This window comes from Misgurnus anguillicaudatus, chromosome 4 (assembly GCF_027580225.2).
Source record: "Misgurnus anguillicaudatus chromosome 4, ASM2758022v2, whole genome shotgun sequence".
In the NCBI taxonomy this organism is placed as follows: Eukaryota; Metazoa; Chordata; class Actinopteri; order Cypriniformes; family Cobitidae; genus Misgurnus; species Misgurnus anguillicaudatus.
In genome coordinates this window covers 6,409,450-6,429,228 of record NC_073340.2, presented here as the reverse complement: position 1 = coordinate 6,429,228, position 19,779 = coordinate 6,409,450, and the positions used below count along the sequence as shown (strand labels likewise).

General features: G+C 35.2%; 1 protein-coding gene across 1 annotated transcript; it reads right to left on the bottom strand.

The window, feature by feature from the left end:
- Positions 1-326: 326 nt before the first annotated feature.
- On the bottom strand, positions 327-11,146 carry kdelr2b (KDEL endoplasmic reticulum protein retention receptor 2b). Its single transcript, XM_055176384.2, has 5 exons — positions 10,824-11,146; positions 9,934-10,034; positions 9,644-9,802; positions 7,914-8,166; positions 327-1,316 (listed from the first exon to the last, which is right to left on the bottom strand). The coding sequence occupies exons 1-5, from the start codon at positions 10,912-10,914 to the stop codon at positions 1,282-1,284; spliced, it is 639 nt and encodes a 212-aa protein (XP_055032359.1). The 5' UTR covers positions 10,915-11,146; the 3' UTR covers positions 327-1,281.
- Positions 11,147-19,779: the final 8,633 nt, after the last annotated feature.

Sequence of the window (19,779 nt, the reverse complement as noted above, 5' to 3'; positions counted from 1 at the left end):
GGCTGCACCATACGTCATCAATACTGTCTTGCTTTAGAATTTTAACAATTATAAAGTTGACTTTTATTCTTAGTTAATATTAAATTGTTTAATATGCTTATGACTTGCGAATGTAATGGTCAGTTAACTTAAATAAACCAGGCTTGATGACGTAGGCACCCTGCATATGCGACCTCCGCAGGCTGCAGCCTTTGGATTGGGAAACGGCCCCAATTTAGGTGTGATAACTTAAGAAAACATTCAATAGTTTATATACTTTGGTGGACTATATATTACAAACATTTGTTTTCTGTGCTGGAAAAAAATAAAAAATTTAAAAGCAGCAATTTCCATAAAATCTTTATTTGAGGCTGTGACATCATGCAAAAGCTCAGTTTAAAACAAAAAGCAAACCAAATACCTTTAACTCTAAAAAATAAAGTGGTTATCACTGAAAAAAATAGAGATGGCAGCGTAATAATATTTTTAAACCAATGCACACTTCTTCAAATTACTTACAGGTTACACCAATGAAAAACAAATGTTTGATAAAAATATTCAGTGGAATCAAATTTTAGGGGGGAATTTTATAATAACAGAAAAAAATAAACATCATAATCTCACACTGATAAAACTTGTAAGATGCATTTGTTAGATCATAAAACAATCCATTTACATTTAAAAAGGCAGTGAAAATACATTATGCGCTGCCAGACAGTGGTTAGGACCTGAACGTTGAACTGTTTAAACAAATTCCTCACATATTAAAAACTTAGATTGTGAGCTTAAATACGAGAGCAGACCACTTTTTGGGAAACCACTGTTCGAAAGAATTATTGCATTACAAAATTGAATGAGGATTGAGAATTGAATTTTACCATAAACAACAAATACTCCTGAATATTTTTTTAAACACATTTACATCTAGTCAAATTAAAAATACATAACCAATATTCATCAAAAGAATCAGTCCCTGACTCTTAACATAGCCAGATTTAAGGCATTTGTCAGCTCTATCATGTTTTTAGTCAAATCATAGTTTCAACTCATTTCACATAGAAATTTTTTGAACATTTTCCTTTATACAGAATATTAAAAAGGGTAAACCAAGATGCGTAAACCAGGAATCCGATGACTGCAGAAGCAGTGATACGGCCACTGTTTTAATCCGATGCTGTCCCAGAGCACTTAATGTGAACGAGGGCTCAAACAGAACAGTACTGGATTTTGTCTCAGGCATCTTACTAGTCGTCTGTGTCCTGTGGCCCCTCAGTGCACTGTCAGAGCCCCTGTCTTTGGCACTTAAGCTGGCAAACTCAGCTTCTTTCCTTTCAACACTAGAAATAGAAAGACACATTATTCATACATTAAATGTTTCATATTAGAACAACCAAACTTAAAAAGTTAAAACTTTCAAATTCCCACCAGCACGCTTTTTACTATTTGTTTGACCCATAAAGATTACAGACAAGCAAAGATATTTAAATTCCAGACTTTCTCGTTTGCAAATGTTAGATTCCTCTGAAGTATACTGTCAGAAAAAATGTACAAAAGCTGTAACAGGGACGGTACCCTTAGGTAGAGATATGTACATTTGAGTTATCAATATGTGCCTGTGAGTGTGAGGTACTAAAATGCACCCTTTAGGTACAAAGGTCAAAGGCAGCTTTTGTACCTTTTCTCTGAGAGTGTGGTAAAGCTTATGGTTAAAACTAAAATAAATTACAATTCTGCTCTTTCTTTGGACAAGTTGACTGCAAATTAGTGGCTGAATTGACTGATGAAACATCATTAAAGAACAGATCTTCATTGACATCTACAAAGTGTGCTGGTTATTGATCTAACCCACTGTAAATGAGGAGCAAAGTATGCGATTTTAATCATTAAAAGACTAAGATAGAGATGGGTTTGATGCTTGATCCTTTAAAAAATTGCCACACTTATTAAATCTTTAACCTCGAATGTAAAAAACAAACAAGCAAACAACATGTAAACCACTTTTGCAACTGCAACCTCTAAAAAGCACATTTAAAGCATATTTAAATATTTATTTACTTCAAGCACCAATAACTGCGTCACTTCAGTCTTATCAATTGTCTAAAGTGCAGATGACAAACTCTAATTCTAAAGGGCCACAGTCCTGCAGGCCAATGTTTACTTCACTTCCTGTCTGATCTGATCATTTTTTAAAGGCAGCATACATGTATCCTTCACTTTCTTTGATATCCCACAATCCTGTACGTGTAAATCAGCATTGCAGTTTTTAAATATTTTACTTGGTTATCGGTGATGTACCGAGCCCCTAAGGTGACATTGGGAGTAAAAAAAATCTCAAGTTTAGACGCGATACACGTCTGGATCCGAACTTTACTTCCTGTTTCGTTTTTTTGTTAATGGTCTGACTAGTTGCTAAACTCATCTCTTGAACAAATGCCTCGTCTAAAATAGCAAGTGTTTTGTTTAACTAGGTACTTGTTTAACTATTTACGTAGGAGACGATAACTCGGATAATTTGTGCTCTTTAAAGAGTTTGCCTAATCTGTCAAACACAGCCCTATACTTTCTCCTAAATATGCCTTATACATTATTTACATTATACATTATTATATTCCATTATAAAACGGTTAGTTCCAATCCTTGATTCTGATTGGTCAATAGGTGTGCTTTATTCACAATAAAGCACTGCTATGACCGCTTCACCCAACGGTTCTATTTAATATCACTGCGCCCTTAGCAACACCCTTAGCAACACATAAACATGTAATGAGACAAAGTCTGAGAGCAGTTTGTTGTTTTTATTTGAGCTTCCATGTTGTTGTTTGCTTCAGGGACTATTTTTTCTAGCGGAAGGAATGCTTTTATTGATTTAACTTCATGAAAGTTGCACTAATATTTTTTTTACTTTAATATTGTGTGGTAACCGTTTTATAAAAGCAATAAGGTACTCGAGGCAAGTGCTGTATCGTGAATAAGTAACGGCTGAAGGGGTTGCAGGCACTCCGCTTCGCGTCGTGCCTAACAACGCCCTTCAGCCGTTACTTATTCACGATACAGCACAGCCTCTCGTACCTTATTGCTTAATTATTACACAGCTCTCTGGAATGCTTGATTCTGATTGGTCAGTTGAGACATTTGTAGGTTCGTTCTTTTCAAATAATAACCGCTCCAAAGTAATAACGCATAGCCGGTACTACTTGTATGTTTTAAATCCCTCCGCGCCAACAAAGATTACTGTTTGGCGCCATCTTGTGACAAACACTGGACAACCACAATTAAGAATGGAAAATTTTGACATTCATTTTAACATGTATGGAAAAAAACAAAACATTTAAACAGTGGATAGAAGAACGAACAACGACAAGACACATAGAGCTTACTGAGACTGAACTTGACAAAATAGATCATGACAGCTACGAAGCCAACACTCAAAAAAATACAGAATGGGCATTAAAACTTCTCAAAGACTGGCTAACTTAAAAGAGAAAAAAATGGAGACAGACAAGTATGAAACAGAGGATCTTAATAAGGTATTACGATCATTTTATGCATCTGTGCAAAGTTTCGCGGAAGGATAAAAATGTTAATTTAAAACAAATATGCCAAAAAAAATTTCAGATTCATATTCATGTCCAGTTTTTTTCCCTTATGTGGCAAGTAGCCGTGTAATAAGCGGGATAATGTAGAGGCAGCCGGTAGTTATTGCAGACCTGCCAACCTTGGAAAAAATTTTTGAGTAGCAACTTACCGCAGCGGCGCGGCGCGAGGTCAGGCACATTTGCTGATCAGTAGTGATTGAGTTCACATGCTTACTTATGACTTATTACTACAACTTATTACTAAGCAAATTGTTCCCACTCACCACCATATCTAGTCTTTCAACATACAAGTAGGCTATGAAGAACTCTTCCACGCCCTCGCGCAGGTTATCAGGTTAATGAAAAGGCAACCTCCAAAAATATGCCTATTAAACAATATGCTTATGGCATATGTCTTAAATACATGGGACATTATAAATAACAAAGAATCAACAAATAGCATGCTATGTCCTTGCTTTATATTCCAGCAGGCACGTTGACATGAACCTCTAATGGGGCACAGCAGGCCTACCACTACTTTTTCTTTAACATACCTAACATGAACAGTATTAATATGTTTTAATGCATAAATGCCATGTTAGCAAATGTGCATTCTACAGTACTGATGATAATGAGTCTTTTACACAAATTTACAATAACATTACTTAGCTGCTACTAAAATAAAAAACATATGTGGATGATCCTTTTGTGTATTTTATCAGCATAGTGTTTAAACCTGCTGAAAAAACACCATAAACCAGCATAATTCCCATGCTGGTTTAGCTGGTGGACACCAGCATACAGCAGCAAAACACAACATGGTCTTGGTGGTGCTGGTATGCTGATGATGACCACCAGCTAAACCAGCACCAAATCATCATGAGAATTAAGCTGGTCTATGCTGGTCACCAGCAAACCAGCAACAAAACACAACATATCGTCGCTGTCCGATGAAACTCACGTATGTTCATTTTGCCGATTTTGAGATTTTTCGACAGATTGAAAGTCCAGGTTCATTTCCATATACAGTATGCGTCACATACCTAAATAGCCAATGAAAAGTTGTGAAATCATGTCATCTGATTTTCACGTACCCGTTTGGTGTCAAAGCTGTCAATCACGCCTCATATCTTCCGCCTGTGAAGCATCTCGCCGGTCTCGTAAAGTTTCATCGAACCTCAGCACTGGATATAGCCGATTAAACATGACAATGACTTTCCTTCGAGGTAAACGTTTCCCCCGGACGCCAGACTAACATCTAGGAGTTACTTAATTACGCATTAGCATTAGCATTGGTGATATTTACGTTGGGGATGTCCCCACCACTTTTTGAAAGCATTTGGTTAAAATGTTCTGAAAAATCAAGCGATGCTTAAGACTGGTTTTGTGGTCTAGTGTCACATATGTTGTGTTGTATGCTTATGGTGTGTTTTCTTGTACATATGTAATGAAATTCATTGTAATCATTTATTAAACGCGCTGCTGTTTTCTACGGTATGGTGCTTTGGCATTGTTCAGTTGAGCTGGTGTTGCAGGGACTGTTACATGTGTGATGTGTGCATTCGACATTGTTGAGGGTTTATACATTTATGCTGAGTATTTTCTTGTTGTTGACTGGCCTACGCTATGCCCATTTTTGATGCGCGTTATTCAATATTTTTCCCGTCCTGTCGTAATGTTTTTATAAGATCTTTTGTCCCCACCACTTTTCAACACAAACTGACGCCCCTGTTGTGTAGCATTACCATGTCAGTGTATTGATTCATTGTCCCTTAATGGTTTGCAAGAGACATTTAATACACTTATAATTAATATTAAATAAAGTAAGCGTATTTAACCAAGACGTAGGCTATTTAATAAACTGAGCGTATTCATCTGTCAATATGAAACGCGACTTGGCCATTCTAATTAATGATCGGAAGAACGCGTATCGATCAAAGTTACTGTAAAATATGCACGCATGTCCATTTAAACTCAATTTTGGTCAAATGTGGATTATATCATGACACCGGCAAGAATATGGTTACATGTAAATATGCCGTATCAAGTATGACAACGCTACATTCAACTGCTTTTGATATACGGTGTTTTTTTCACTTCCTGAAAAGTTACCGTTTTGGACATACGTGAGTTTCATCAGGCAGCGACGATATGCTGGTCTTGCTGGTATACTGCTTTTTTTTCAGCAGTGATGCCAACTGTTTATGTAGTGTTCTAAAGTAGATCTAGTGAACTAAACAGTAATGTCATATCTGACAATACAGAACAGTACACAAACATTGATTTTCTCAGCAATAATGCAAACCTCTATACTTGGTTTTGACTGGCTGAGCATATAGTTCATATACCTCCCTCATCATCTATACTTTCTGCTTCTATTTCCCTGCTCTGCACAAAAAAATCTGATGTACATCGACAGGAGCCAGTAACAATCGAGTAAGAATAAGATTGATTTAAATTCAGAAGCGTACTTTTGTTTTGTCATGTTTTCTCGCGTGCCTCACATCACATGCTCTTCTGAGTGAGCGGCGGCAGAGTGCTACAAAAAGTAAACACAGAGGCTCCGCTCGCGGACATCGATTTCTGCGTGCTCGCGCCAGTTTGTCTTGTGGGACTGCAACGTGTTTACAAGCGTTAATTACGGTTCATATAGCTCAGTTTTTTTTGGCGCGATTAACAATTTAAATGAATATACTGGCAAATAAAGTAAAAACTTAAACTTGAGGCACAACATAGGACACTGGGTACAACAGATTTACACTAGGGCACGTACAACAGTAAGGCGTCTAGACGCCCCTGGTTGGCAGGCTTATTACAGTGGATCCAATTCACAATTCCCATACCCTGCCCATTTACCTTTAAAAACGGTGTTTAGAACCATCCTACCTTGTAAAACAAGTCACAGTATGAAGATGGACCGGGATGAAAAACAATTTCGTTATTTTCGTTATTCGCTTCGACGGCTCCCCGCTCTCCGCTTTGAAGAGTTTAAAACTAGCGCTATGATTGGTCGACGTCGTCTTTTACCAACAGGTTGCTGCCCAATGCGGTTACACAGATAGACGAGTTGCCTAGTGCGCAAATGCACAGACAGTTTAACTCAAAGCCACCAAAGGCTTTTCGCGTATTTTGAAGTGACAAATCGTAGCAGCGTAGTTTGATGTCTAAATGCGTATCTGTTACGCAAAATGCGTAAAGGTTGGCAGGTCTGTTATTGGGTAAATAAGCCCCTTCAGTGTGATACAAGACCCTCCGCTTCGCGTCGGCTCCTGATCACACTGTCGGGGCTTATTTCCCGATAACTACCCGGCTGCCTCTACATTATCCCTTACATACGCTGCCTATGAAGGCTGTCAGAAAGCATTTCCTTTGAGCTGCCTTCACGCCTTTAAAGTCATTACCTCGTGAGGCAGCGAGGCAACAAGTCAGCTGCCTAAACTTTAGGACGCAGCCTACAGAAAGGTGCATTTCTAGTATGCTTAGTGAGACCTTAATTAGCTGCTTCAGGTGTGTTTGATTAGGGTTGGAGCTACTGGTCCTCCAGGACTATGCTTGGGCACCCCTGACTAACACACTGGCTGTTTCTCAATATGCGTTCTTCAGCGATCTTGCGTTCTCGTGTCCTTGCTCTACATTATCATTAACAGTCGAAGTTCATTCCAATTCTCAAGAACGCAAGTACAGAGGACGCATGAAAATACCCTGATGTGTAATTAATATCGAGGATGCATCGAGTGCAGACTTGCGCGCAGAAATCGCTTCACGCCCCATAAGTCATTGCTGCAAAACAATGGCGGAGGTCAGGTGACCAACAGGAAGATCGCACACATCTCAATTGCGCTCAAGTGCGTTCTGTGTTCTCGCGGCCTTCTGAGTTCGTTCTTCAGAGGTCGCCTGGCAAGTTCGATCTCCACGAGGACGCAAGTCCGTTCTTTGCGTTCTTGGAATTGAGAAACAGCCACTGTTTTACAGAGCGTTGAATACAAACAATCAAGACGTCTAACGCATTGAGCAGTTTTGTTTTAGATGCTATGATGAGGTATGTTTATTACTACAAGTGACCCTGGACTATAAAGCGACAAAATTGGGTAAAGTAAGCATTGATAAGCTCAGTATCTAAATCAGTACAAACTGTATTAACACATGAGCATGACGTAATTATTTACGCAGTTTACACACAGGGCGTTTTTAAAAACCTGTCTTCAAAGTGGAAACAAACAGCCTGACCACATAAAAACTTTTTTTACAGTTGAAAATGTTGTAAAGCATTTTAACATTTTGAAAAGAAATACTGTACAGAACATGATGTTTTATGACAAAGCAACAAGCACACCTGAAGTTTTAAGAACAGAAACTCACCTTTTGTAATATAAAGATAAAAGAAATCACAGTACAGGATTGTCTGAACGATGCCTGCCACAATGGCTATCAGGTCCAAGAAGCCTTCAGAGTAGAAACGCCAGATCCAGTTGAAGAGATAAAGGCAACGATAGAGACCGAGGAAGAACAAGTAGTGAGTGGTGATGGTCTCAGCTTCTCCAGTTTTGCTGATCATAAAAAGTTGAGGCAGGATGGACACAGATTCCAGGTAAATGGAAAAGGTCCAAAGGATCTTTAATAAGAAAATGACAACAAATGAGGCAACATCTTGAGTTAGATTAGACTCAACTTTACTGTCATTGTGCAAAGTACAAGTACAAAACCAGAAGTGCAAACAGCAATATGTAAATTACTTATAATATCTATAAATACAATCCAGGTGCAAATAAAGTAAGTAACACCAAAGGTACATTAAAAAAATGTGTGTGTATATATATGTATATAGTTTGGTTCCAAAACGCGATAAACGCCATTTAAAAAAATAATAATTACTGCCAAAATCAGTTTTATAGATGGTTTCATCAGACGCATGTGCGCTGATGCGATACACATCTGGATCTGAACTTTACTTCCTGTTTCGTTTTTTTAATGGTCTGACTAGTTGCTAAACTGATCTCTTGAACAAATGCCTTGTTGAAAATAACAAATGTTTTGGTTTCCTAGGTCATCTAGGTGTTGTTTTTTGCGTGTTATATAAATAAACTACGTTTAAAGAACTTAGTTGTTATTTATTCTTAGCGGAGTTTACCGGATGTTACGTGCGGACCACGACAGCCGCTTGTTTGTTTTTACTGCCGAAACGATCTATATCAGGTCAGTATTTTAAAGTAAATTCTTAATTTTACGCAAAATACAATATCCGCCGTGTTATTCAGTCATCTTTTCTCCCTTTTTTCCCAAAACGCAATAAACGCCACTCCTCCTCTACAGAATGCAATAAATCCGCTCAACAAATCACAGCGCACCATTCCACAATGTAAACAAGCAATGCCGGCGCGTTGAGTACACGGAGTCCTAGTTTTCCTCATCTACTTTGTACTTCGTGATCAACAAACAAACAAAATCAAAATAATACTTTAATGGCATTGATAAAACTGGTAAAGAAATGCAAGCCATCAACATCTAATAATTTATGCGAGAGGCACTCGGGAGCCGGTTGCTTTTTCTCCTGACAGCATCAAGCTTCTGTCATGCTAACACACTGACCCCAGAGGATCTTTCCATTATTTTACTCAAAGTCAACGAAAATCAAGCAGGACCAAAATATTTTACAGCTGATCGCTGTGAAAAATGTTAAGCGAAGTATAACCACAGCAATGACTATATGACAAAGTAAGTGTTTTGATTAATGCCATTAATGTTTATTTTTTTAATCAGTGTATACCACTAGTCAACTAAATGAATATAACATGGCAAAGATGAATGCACATTAATATATTGATTCAATAGATTTATAGCATTTTGAAAAAAAAAACTTTTTTTTATAAATCTTTGAAAATCATTCAAATTTTTTATGTTTTTTAACCTAAAGATGCTATGTGAAAGTTTGTAACAGAAAATAGTGGTTTTCATCTTGTCATTTTCTTGGTATAGAAAACATGTTTTTATCGAAATTAGTCCAAATGGATTTATTGCGTTTTGGAACCAAACTCTTCATATGTGTATATATGCAAGTTAATGCATTAAAAAGACTGTGCCTTCAATCTTACCTCCAAAGGAGAGAAATCATGGTTGACAAGGAAGGCCAAGCCAGCAACTGGGACAACCAGGAACTCCACCCTGAAAGTGTCGTGGTTGCCATCATAGGTGGCCTTGAATTTAACGTAGATCAGGTAAACTGTGGCATAGGCACATGCAATATAGATGAACTTCACGGGACACAGGAAAAAAAAACAATACAGGGTACATATTATGCATGTATAAAAGATCTTGTACAGCATTGGATCTAGTATAGACCTGGAACTGGCATGAATAAAATTTTAAGTCTGGTCAATCTTACCTTCATGGTGGTGTTGTACAAGGAAATGAATGAAGTGAGAAGGTCCAGATATCGAGTGGTGAAAACCAGGGCAAAAAGTATCTGACTCTTTCCAGATATTCCTAAAACACAAGATATAACAACAAATGTGTTCCTTTAACCTATACACCTCAATAAACCTCAATTTATAATTTTGTTTTGCTATATTTATTTTGTTATAAATCTAAAGCAAATCCATATAGTACACAACAACAATGATTTCTTTTATAAAAAGCATTAACAAGTTAACTTAGGAATGATTTGACAATACCATTTCAAAACCGACACAGGACACTAAAATAAACTTATAATTATAAAACAGCTACTTGGTTGATGGATAGATATACATGTATTGTTAAACTAGCTTTCAATTGGTAATAATATTATAATGACATCCTGTTGCCACGTCAGAGGTCAGAGCATGCAATCAGAATGAATGAATGAATGAATGAAGATACTAGTTATCTAGAGCCTGAAAACTACGTATTATGCAAAACAGATGTAACTTTGTTTCTAAAAAAAAAGATATTGTTCAAATCACTGTTTTTACCTCTAGCTTTAATTTTATATCATGCATCTCGTCAGAAAAATAAACTTTAGCTCACTGGGGGCGGTACGTCTCAAAAGCGTAGTAACACTTAAGTTAAATGTATCGCTTTTGGAGAATTCGGATGCACAAAACAGACTAACAAATAAATGTTATCAATTACTAGCATCCACCCTATTAATTTCAAATGAGGCCTAGCAGAGTTTACTACACAGATGAGCGGGAGCTGCCCGGATCTGTCAAATAAACATAAATCAAATCTGAAGATCCGAAAGTACATGCACTAAAACAATACAACTTATTACAAAATACATGTACGACCCACCTGCACACGACCTGGTTTTCCATATTTTCAGGAGTAGGATGACGATGGCTGCTAAATGGGAGAGATCCCCGGTCAGCCTGAAAATGTTCATGTTTGTGTAGATCTGATGAATGAGTAATTGAAATGTATCCGGAGGACGGGTTGTCCGACGCTTTGAAGTGCTGAAGTTTTCCCTTACAACGCTTTTAAATAAGGCAGCATTCCCTGACTGAAAGATGGCGAAAGCACCGCGACGTGGCCCGGGTACGTGGCCAACGCTATGAGCGCTCGCTACGGGCTGACAGCGGGTTGGCTGAGACACGGGATGGGGATCGGACTTCAATACTGGGCGGTTTATGTAGCCGATTAATGGTTTCAATGGTAGACGATACAGGGGGCGTACGGCGGCCCAGAAAAACAAATGCTCAGTGAACAGCATTGAAATCTCCAGGCGCATTTTGTCTTATTTAAAAATCTGATTTTTTTTAAACGCATAACCGATTTAATCGTTTTCTAAAAAAGATTAGTATGTGATGTACAAATGCGAATTTGCCCATGGAGTCTATATAAAATAAAATGTTTATGGAGTCATCACAAATGATTTTGATTGGGCAGTCGTGATCAACGCAAAGAAAAGTAACAAGGACCATGTGACCAACGCTTTCTTTTACGGTCTATGTTTCCGTCAGAGGTTTGAACAACAATTTACTTTTTTTAAACGACGCTTAAGAAACTCTAATAACGAATTGAAATAATAAGATACAGATAAAATATTGTATTGTTATTTGTTTGAGCTATCGTAAGTAACCAACTTGATACAACTTCCGTGCCGCTAAGCCCCACCTATTTTGCCACTTCTATGCTAGGCTAGTTGCCATTCTGTCTGTTTATTGTATTTCTATGAAGGTGAACGCATGTGAAGGGCGGAGAGTTTCTGCTGGATCCTGCTCATGAGGATCTACATTTACCATTTTTTAGACTTTTATCTAAACATATCATCATAACACAAACTGAAGGTGTGTTAGGGCATTGTTTATGGTAACTTTTACTCTAGATTATTCTCACGAGTCATTACTGTAACTGGAAAAATATTATTTACATTAGAGAATAGCTCAGTTATTTGTTAGCCTAAATTACAACCAAATGGATTAGGTTCTAACAAATTAAGTTAAACAATTTAAGATTGTTAAACAACCTGTTTTTCATCAATTATGTATTTTATTTAACTTTTTATTTTTTGTTCTACTTTTTTATTACTGTTTGTTTGTATCTTATCTACTTTCCCAGACTCCTAAATAAAGCACTTTGAAATCAAAAATGGTTTATAAATGTGTTTTTCCTATGCTAAAAAATCCAGCTGAGGCCTGCATAAGCTGGTAGCTGGTTTTAACTGGTTTAAGGTGGCAGTAGCTGGTCTAAGCTGGTCCTCCCAGCCTGGCAAAGCTGGTGGGTCTGCTGGTCTTCCAGCCTGACCAGCTAAGTCCAGCTACACCAGCTTATGACCAAAACACAGCTAGACCAGCTTAAAAAGTTACCAAAACACAGCTAGACCAGCTTGCTACACCGGCAATACCAGCTAAAAGCTGGGAGACCAGCTAAAACCAGCTCACCAGCTTATGCTGATCTTAGCTGGATTTTTCAGTAGGGCACAGCACAGAGAAACAAAAAGTAAAGCAGGACTTTTACAGCCATTGTTATTTTTACATCAAACTGCCACAAGATGGCTCTATGGAAATGATAAAAAATGTGCATCACAACAAATACCCAAATTATTCATTATTCATTCATTATTCTGACTCTATCTAGCTTTCATGAGTATTGTAAATGTAAATAATGTTACCATCACTAATACCAATGCTTAAATTTTGACGTGAAATGAAACACAACATGTATTATTATGGATGTGTAATGTTCCCTCAAATTAATGTAGATGTGAGCAAAATGGTGTGAAAATGTCATGAAAATCTGCCAAATGGATTTAGATTACAAGAGGTTTATATATTAAAGTCATATAAAAGTAATATAAAAACACTTTTGCAGCACCAAGAAAAGTTAAAAGTTGTCAGGTACATTTTTTATGTTAGAGCAGCAGTTTTAGACAAACATCACTCATTCAAGAGCTTGCTCGTACTGAAAACTAATGCATGAAGACTACATTCTTTGAAATATTATTTATGGTCTTTTACCATTTTTATTCTAAAATCACTTTAGGAAAAAATTATGGAATCTGCAAATTTTGAATTTGAGCCGAATTCAAACTGAAGTCATCCACAGAACCATCAGACAAAATGTTGTTGAAAGTGCATTACCCACTAGGCCACATCTCCTAAGACCTAAACTGATCTAATCTTACAGAAATCAATTAAAGAGCACCTATTACGTTGCTAAAAACAAGTGGCGGCTCGTGACTGCTTGAGCAGGATGTAACAGATTGGAAAGAATAACTAAAACATTAAAACCATGTCTGCATTCGTGATTGTAGAAACAACAAGCGCTACTCTGTCTGCACGGATATTTGTACCTTTTGCATATTGTTAACATACTAATACACACTTACAAAGGAAATGTAAAATCTTGAATTGGATAATTAGTGCTCTTTAAATTAGTTGCATAATAGTGTAATGCAGTGCATATTTTGTGAATAATCTTGCTCTCTGCAGTCGTGGGTCTTTTTGACCTTTTCATTTGTGTTCCAATCATAGTTAGTCGTTTACAACGCGACTCCTCCTTACTAAAGCCCACCTGTATAATCTCCTCTTCTACCCTGGTTTGACTCAGTAAAGAAATGCTGCATATTTCAACTTTAATGCTGTTTGGGACTGGTAAGAATTATAATCTACTCTAACATAACTTTTATAATGAGGTACAATAAATCTAATTTTAGACATTCATTTGAGGAATCACACATTTAAATGATGCAAACATGTAAACTTGTGGTGTGCTAAATATTATTCTCTCTTATTGGGTTTCAGGTTTTCTCACAGTTTTGTGTCCAGTGGTCAGTATAGAGGTTCTTCCAGGAGAAAATGTTACTATATGGTGTGAACACAACATCTATGGCAGTGCAGACTTGTGCTGGTTTAAGCAAGCACCTTATTCTGTACCAATAAAAATGTTGTGCAGGCTACACATGGATAGTCTTCCACATTTCGAGCCACGATATTTTGCTAATTTCACAGAGAATCAGATGAACATGGATCTGTACAGTAAATCCTCCTCTTTAACAATACTGGATGTAAGAGTTTCTGATTCTGGCTTCTACTTTTGCGGAGCTGTGGATTATGAAATGAAATTTGGCAATGGAACCAGACTTGAAGTGAAAGGTAATCTGTTCAGAAAATATTACTAGCGGTAGTTCATTGTCTTGATGTTCATCTTTATCATTATTATCATTATAACTCTCTCAAGCAAGTCTATATCTGTGATAAAAAGTAAATGTTGAAAGACACCACAGTTTAGTAATGTCTCTAAAGACTTATAACAGTAAATTGTTTTCACTTATCCAGATAGGAATGATATGTCACGAAAAAATGACACACAAACCTTGAAAAATGGTATGTTTGATTTTAATGTTAATGTGACCCTGCCTGTATAAAGCAATTTTAAGACATATTTGATTTACTGTTTTCTACATAAAGTCGTCCTACATAATGTAATAAACATTCTGTGAAAATAAAATCCTCATATCTTTAATATTATCGACTGAGTAAGAAGATCATGTCAAAGATTGAAATCAATGTGAAATCAGTGTGAGAAATCAAACTCTTATGCTCATTTTATTATTAGATTATGAGACTTTAGCCTGGATTTCAGTTAAAATCTGTAGATTTGTAGTTTGCTCTCATATGATAATTATCGTAAATATATATATTTATAGTATAATTTGTTCTTTGTGACATCACTTGAATGTTAAAGTAATATTACTCATATCTTTTTATAGACCATAATAAATCATCTGTGTCTGCTGATGATTGTTCTGGAAACATCTTTTTAATCCTGACATTCATATTTGGTGGATTTATTATTTTTACCTTTAATATTCTGCTCATTTTGCTTATTATCAGAAAACACAGAAGACTGAAACAGAGAAAAGGTAAACTGTTCACAGGGTTGAACAGATTAAATGAACTGTAGAATGAAAACTTCAGTAAATAAATACTAAATAAAAAGTGAGGAAATTTGCTTTACAAAAAAAACACATTACATTTATCTAAAGATCATAACAATTGATTGTTTCTTTTTCTGATTTTTTTGCCACAGCTGCTGAATACCAAGAACAACAGCAAGATTACAAGGTAAACTTTAAAGTATATGGCCAAGACTTATCTAAAGACATAAATACACAAGAAAATATAATAAAATTTCAAACAATCCCATCTCAATTTCTAAACGAGAAAAGGCAAAACACTGTTTTTCAATTAATAATCATGTGCACTTTCTTTTCTTTGATATGTTTTTAATTATTGGCGTACATTGGCAACGTGCTGATGTTTTTAGTTAAATTCCACTTCAGCATCACACAAAACCAACAAAACAAATCAACCATGTTATTTCAACAGTTTAAATGCTATAAAATAAATTAGATGTTATTATTTGTAATTTTTCTGGCATTTATCTGGAATTAAATACAGAGTTGTTTTAGTTTTATGTTATGCATATTGCCTTTACTAAGTTTGTAAGTTATAATGATCAGTCTCAACTTCTGGTTGTGAAGCTTTTGAGGCTTTTTATTTTGTACTCTGTAGACTCTGAAAATAGAAAATCATACTTAGAGACTTCAGAAAAAAATCTTGATGAAATCCTTTAAAACATATTTAAACTTTTTTTCGCAGGAGCAGGAGTCTGAGTCAGTGGAGTATTCTGCTGTACATTTCTCAAGAAGAGAAAGACAAACTAATACAATAGTTATGTACGAGATGTATACTGATGCCACATGATGCATAACTCACTAAATGCAAATTTTATTCATAAAATATTTTTCAGAAATAACACTTCAATGTACTGATAATATGTGTTTTGATACTCTGTTTGGATCATTCTGATAACAACCATAATGACAAAGATATATTGATATGATTGAGTTTTATTAATATTCCTAAACATTTGAGTTAAAAAAAATAGTATACTAATAAAAGTGAAAAAATGTAATAAAACGGTTTTATTTCCTTATTTTAAATGTATTGAAAACATTCAATTCCAAATCAAAGCATTAACAAAATGTACAATGTCGTGTTCTTTTTTAGAAAATTAATATTAAGCTGTTCAAAAAAATAGTGTCAACATTTTTCTCTTTAGAAACTGAAGAAATTTCTTAAGATTTAACTTGACTTTAAACTATTGAATTACTAATATTTAGTCAACCAACTTCTGGGACCAAGAAACAGCTAATTTAGGCCAGGAATTTTTAGGTTTTGCTTTAGAAACTGCATTTGTAATGTCACCTCACAAGTTTTCAATGGTGTAGAGATCAGGGGATTGAGCTCAATAATTTTTGTTTGGGACCAAGATCGCTTGTGTGTTTGGGGTAGTTGTCTTGATTGGCATTTTAGGGGCATTAACTCTTCGGCAAAAGGGCAACATAATCTCTTCAAATATTCTGATGTATTCAAACTGATCCATGTTGCCTTGTATACCATAAATAGGTACAACACCGTATTATGAAAAACATCCCTAATACCATGACTTTTGCACCACCATGTTTAACTGTCTTTACAGAGTACTGTTGTTTAAATTCAGTAACCGGGGGTCACCTGAGGTTCTGACACTAACCACTAGACCCAAAATAACAATTTTACTCTCATCAGTCCACAAAATGTTACGCCATTTTTCTTTTGGGCCAGTTGATGTGTTGACGTGACTCTGCTCGTGCCTTTTTTCAACTTTATGGGGTTTTCTTGCAAACAGTATTCTGTGATGTCTTCTGACTGTCACAGAAGTTACAGATTATTTTAAATAATCTTTGATATTACTAGAGGTGATGAAAGGCTGAATCGTTGCCATCCTGACTATTCTTGCAGGATTTTTTTCACTGTAAAAAAGCAGCATTTATGTCAAATCAAAGTATATTTTATGTTACTTTAACTTAACAAATTAAGTTAAACAATTGAATTGAATTGACTTGCAAAACCAAGTAGTTTTAACTTCATGCTGCATTTTTTTACAGCGTTGATTTGTGGTTGCCATTTAAAAGCATTTGAGATGATTTAAGCTGAGCATCCTAAACTTTGCTGCATTTCTTTATACGTTTTCCCATCTAAGATCACCTTTTAATCAGATTACGTTACTCCTCCGAGCAATGTTTGGAATGGTCCATTTTACTTAGAAATTCAGCAGAAGATATATTTTTTAAACAACGGGAGTAACATTTGCTTCACCTCTTTCTTAATAAAGGACAAAAGGAGCTGTTTTTTCACAGAATAAACAATTAATCTAAACAATCTAATTAAACTTCACACTTCTATTATTTTGATCACATGACTTTTAATAAATGAGTCTATAACTCACACTGTTAGAAATTACCAGCATTTTACAATCATTAACAGTGTTATTAACAGTACCATAACTTGTTGTAATTAAGTTTCCCTGTAATATCCCAATTAATACCTGTGAAAACTATAGTATCCTTGGATTTTACAGCATTTAACTCTTATTTTACAGTAAAATCTTGCAATCTAAAACCTGCTGTTATATCACAAAAAGGTCTGTAATATCACAGCAACACAGTAAAAAAATTAAGGATTTCACAGCATTAAACTGTATTATTACAGTGAAATATTGTATTGAAATATGCCCTGGGAAGTCACATGACATAACCGAACTGTTTTGAACCATAGACTGTATAAAAACATGGACGTTGTCTGACTTATTAAAATAAATATGGAATCAGAAAAATATACATTTATTTAAAAAAATATGGCACGTTGATGTAGATGAACCCAGCTAATAGAAAAAAGTTCTAAGAACGTTCCCTGAAAGTTCCCAAGGTTCCCCAAAACGTTTTGCCAACGTAAAAAGTGTCCAGTTTTCTTGACGTTCTAAGAACATTTTTGTGTTGTCTGAACGTTAGAGGAATGTTACATTTTACCATTTTTAAACGTTATGACAATGTCATGTTTTAATGTTCACACAATGTTTAAAACCACAACTGTTTATTATATTGACTTGTTTAATTGTTATGTAAATGATAGAGAAACATTGCATTTTATTATTTTATTAAACATTATTTCTGAAAGTTCAGTAAATATATTGCTGTAGAAAACATCATTAAGGAGTTTTAGAAACTTTGGACAAAAAAATATCCGCTGTATAACTGGGACGCACAAACATCAAGAATCAGACTATGAATCTCAACCATGGTGACAATAAAATTGTAAAATTTGCCTTGTTGTAATGATGTACAGCAAAAGATTGTAATTCCCCAGTAATGTATTGTAATATCACAGTAATTGCTTTCCCACTGAAGCTGTGAAGTTCCAGTATACAGTTGTGCTTTTACATCAATGCATTGTAATATCACAGATATAACATTACAGTTAATTGCTGTGAGTATATTTCACAGTATATTGCTGTAATCCTTGCTGTGAAAGTCATGCAAAATTTATCCAATTATTTATTGTGAATTTACAACGAAAAAATTTGCAGTGCAGAACTAGTATTGTGGATATCATTACAAATGGCTGTACCTTATTATATTATTTAACATGGCAAACATAACCCAGAAATTGTCTTTACTCAAACAATCAAGGAAACATCATTAATATTTTCTGTTTTGAAGCCAAAGCTTAAAAAGTTTGGTTGATTCCACTTTTAAGCTTACAAAATCTATTGAACTAAAACATTCAAGTAAAATGAACTTAAAAGTATTAGTTCATGTTGTGGGGAATATCCATAATCCTTTGCAGCTGAATATTTTGATTATTTTTTACTTTTTCACAAATTTAAAACTGATTAGAACTTTCTGTACTCAAATATTTGTTATTAAAATGTCATATAGGTTCAAGCTCTTATATTATTGAAGTTTTTTTTTGTAAATTATAATTTTGTGAAGTCACCGTTCAGGTGATCAGTGTTTCCTTACCCTGTTTAGAACATTTTATTGTACTTCTCTCCACAGTACTGACAATGTATGTCAAAACACATTTTTTGTGTGTGGAGAATCACGTTTATTCAATGACTGACTTAAAGTCAGTCATTAATTTATGTTATAATACCATTTATAACATCAAATGTAATATACAGTAATAAAAACTAAAGTTATATGCAATGGGTTTCCTCACACATAATGTCATCGAATCTGGGTTAAGAGTGCAGTAATATTGGAAGAAATTAAAACATTAAGTACATTAAACTTAAAATTAATTGTTATTTCAAACAGGCAAAAGTAACACTTTTAGAGCAACGAGTTTCCATAAATTTTTATAAGTTCAATCAACCTGTATGGGCTTACAGTGTGTAAAAGGTTATAGGAGTGAAGAGTCTCTCAAATGCATATTAACTATGATCCAAACCAAACTGCAAATTCAAATAGTTTCTAAACATCATCTCATGGTGCTATGACCTCTTAATGTTCAAAAGCTTACTTGTAACTAGTTTGAATGTGACAAACAGAGAAAATGAAAATTCTTATTCTTACTCTACTTTTCATTATGTTCTTATACTTATATTGTGATGACACAAAAATAAAAATTTTGTTAATGACACTTGCTGATTATAATAGCCTTGTTTAGTTTTAATGTTGCTAAAACAATAGGCTACTGTAAAGTCAAAAGATAATGAAGCACCCACAGCACTGTAACTCATTTAAGCTTAAAAGATGCTCATTCACATTTTTTCCTCTGGTTTTCTCTGTAACTTAAGCAAGTAAAATGTTATTTATGGTATACTCAAATAAGCTTTTACTAAAAACATGACTGACTTGACAGGAACGCTACTTTCCAAACTACGTCTGCTAAAACCACAGACACCTGTACACTGCACA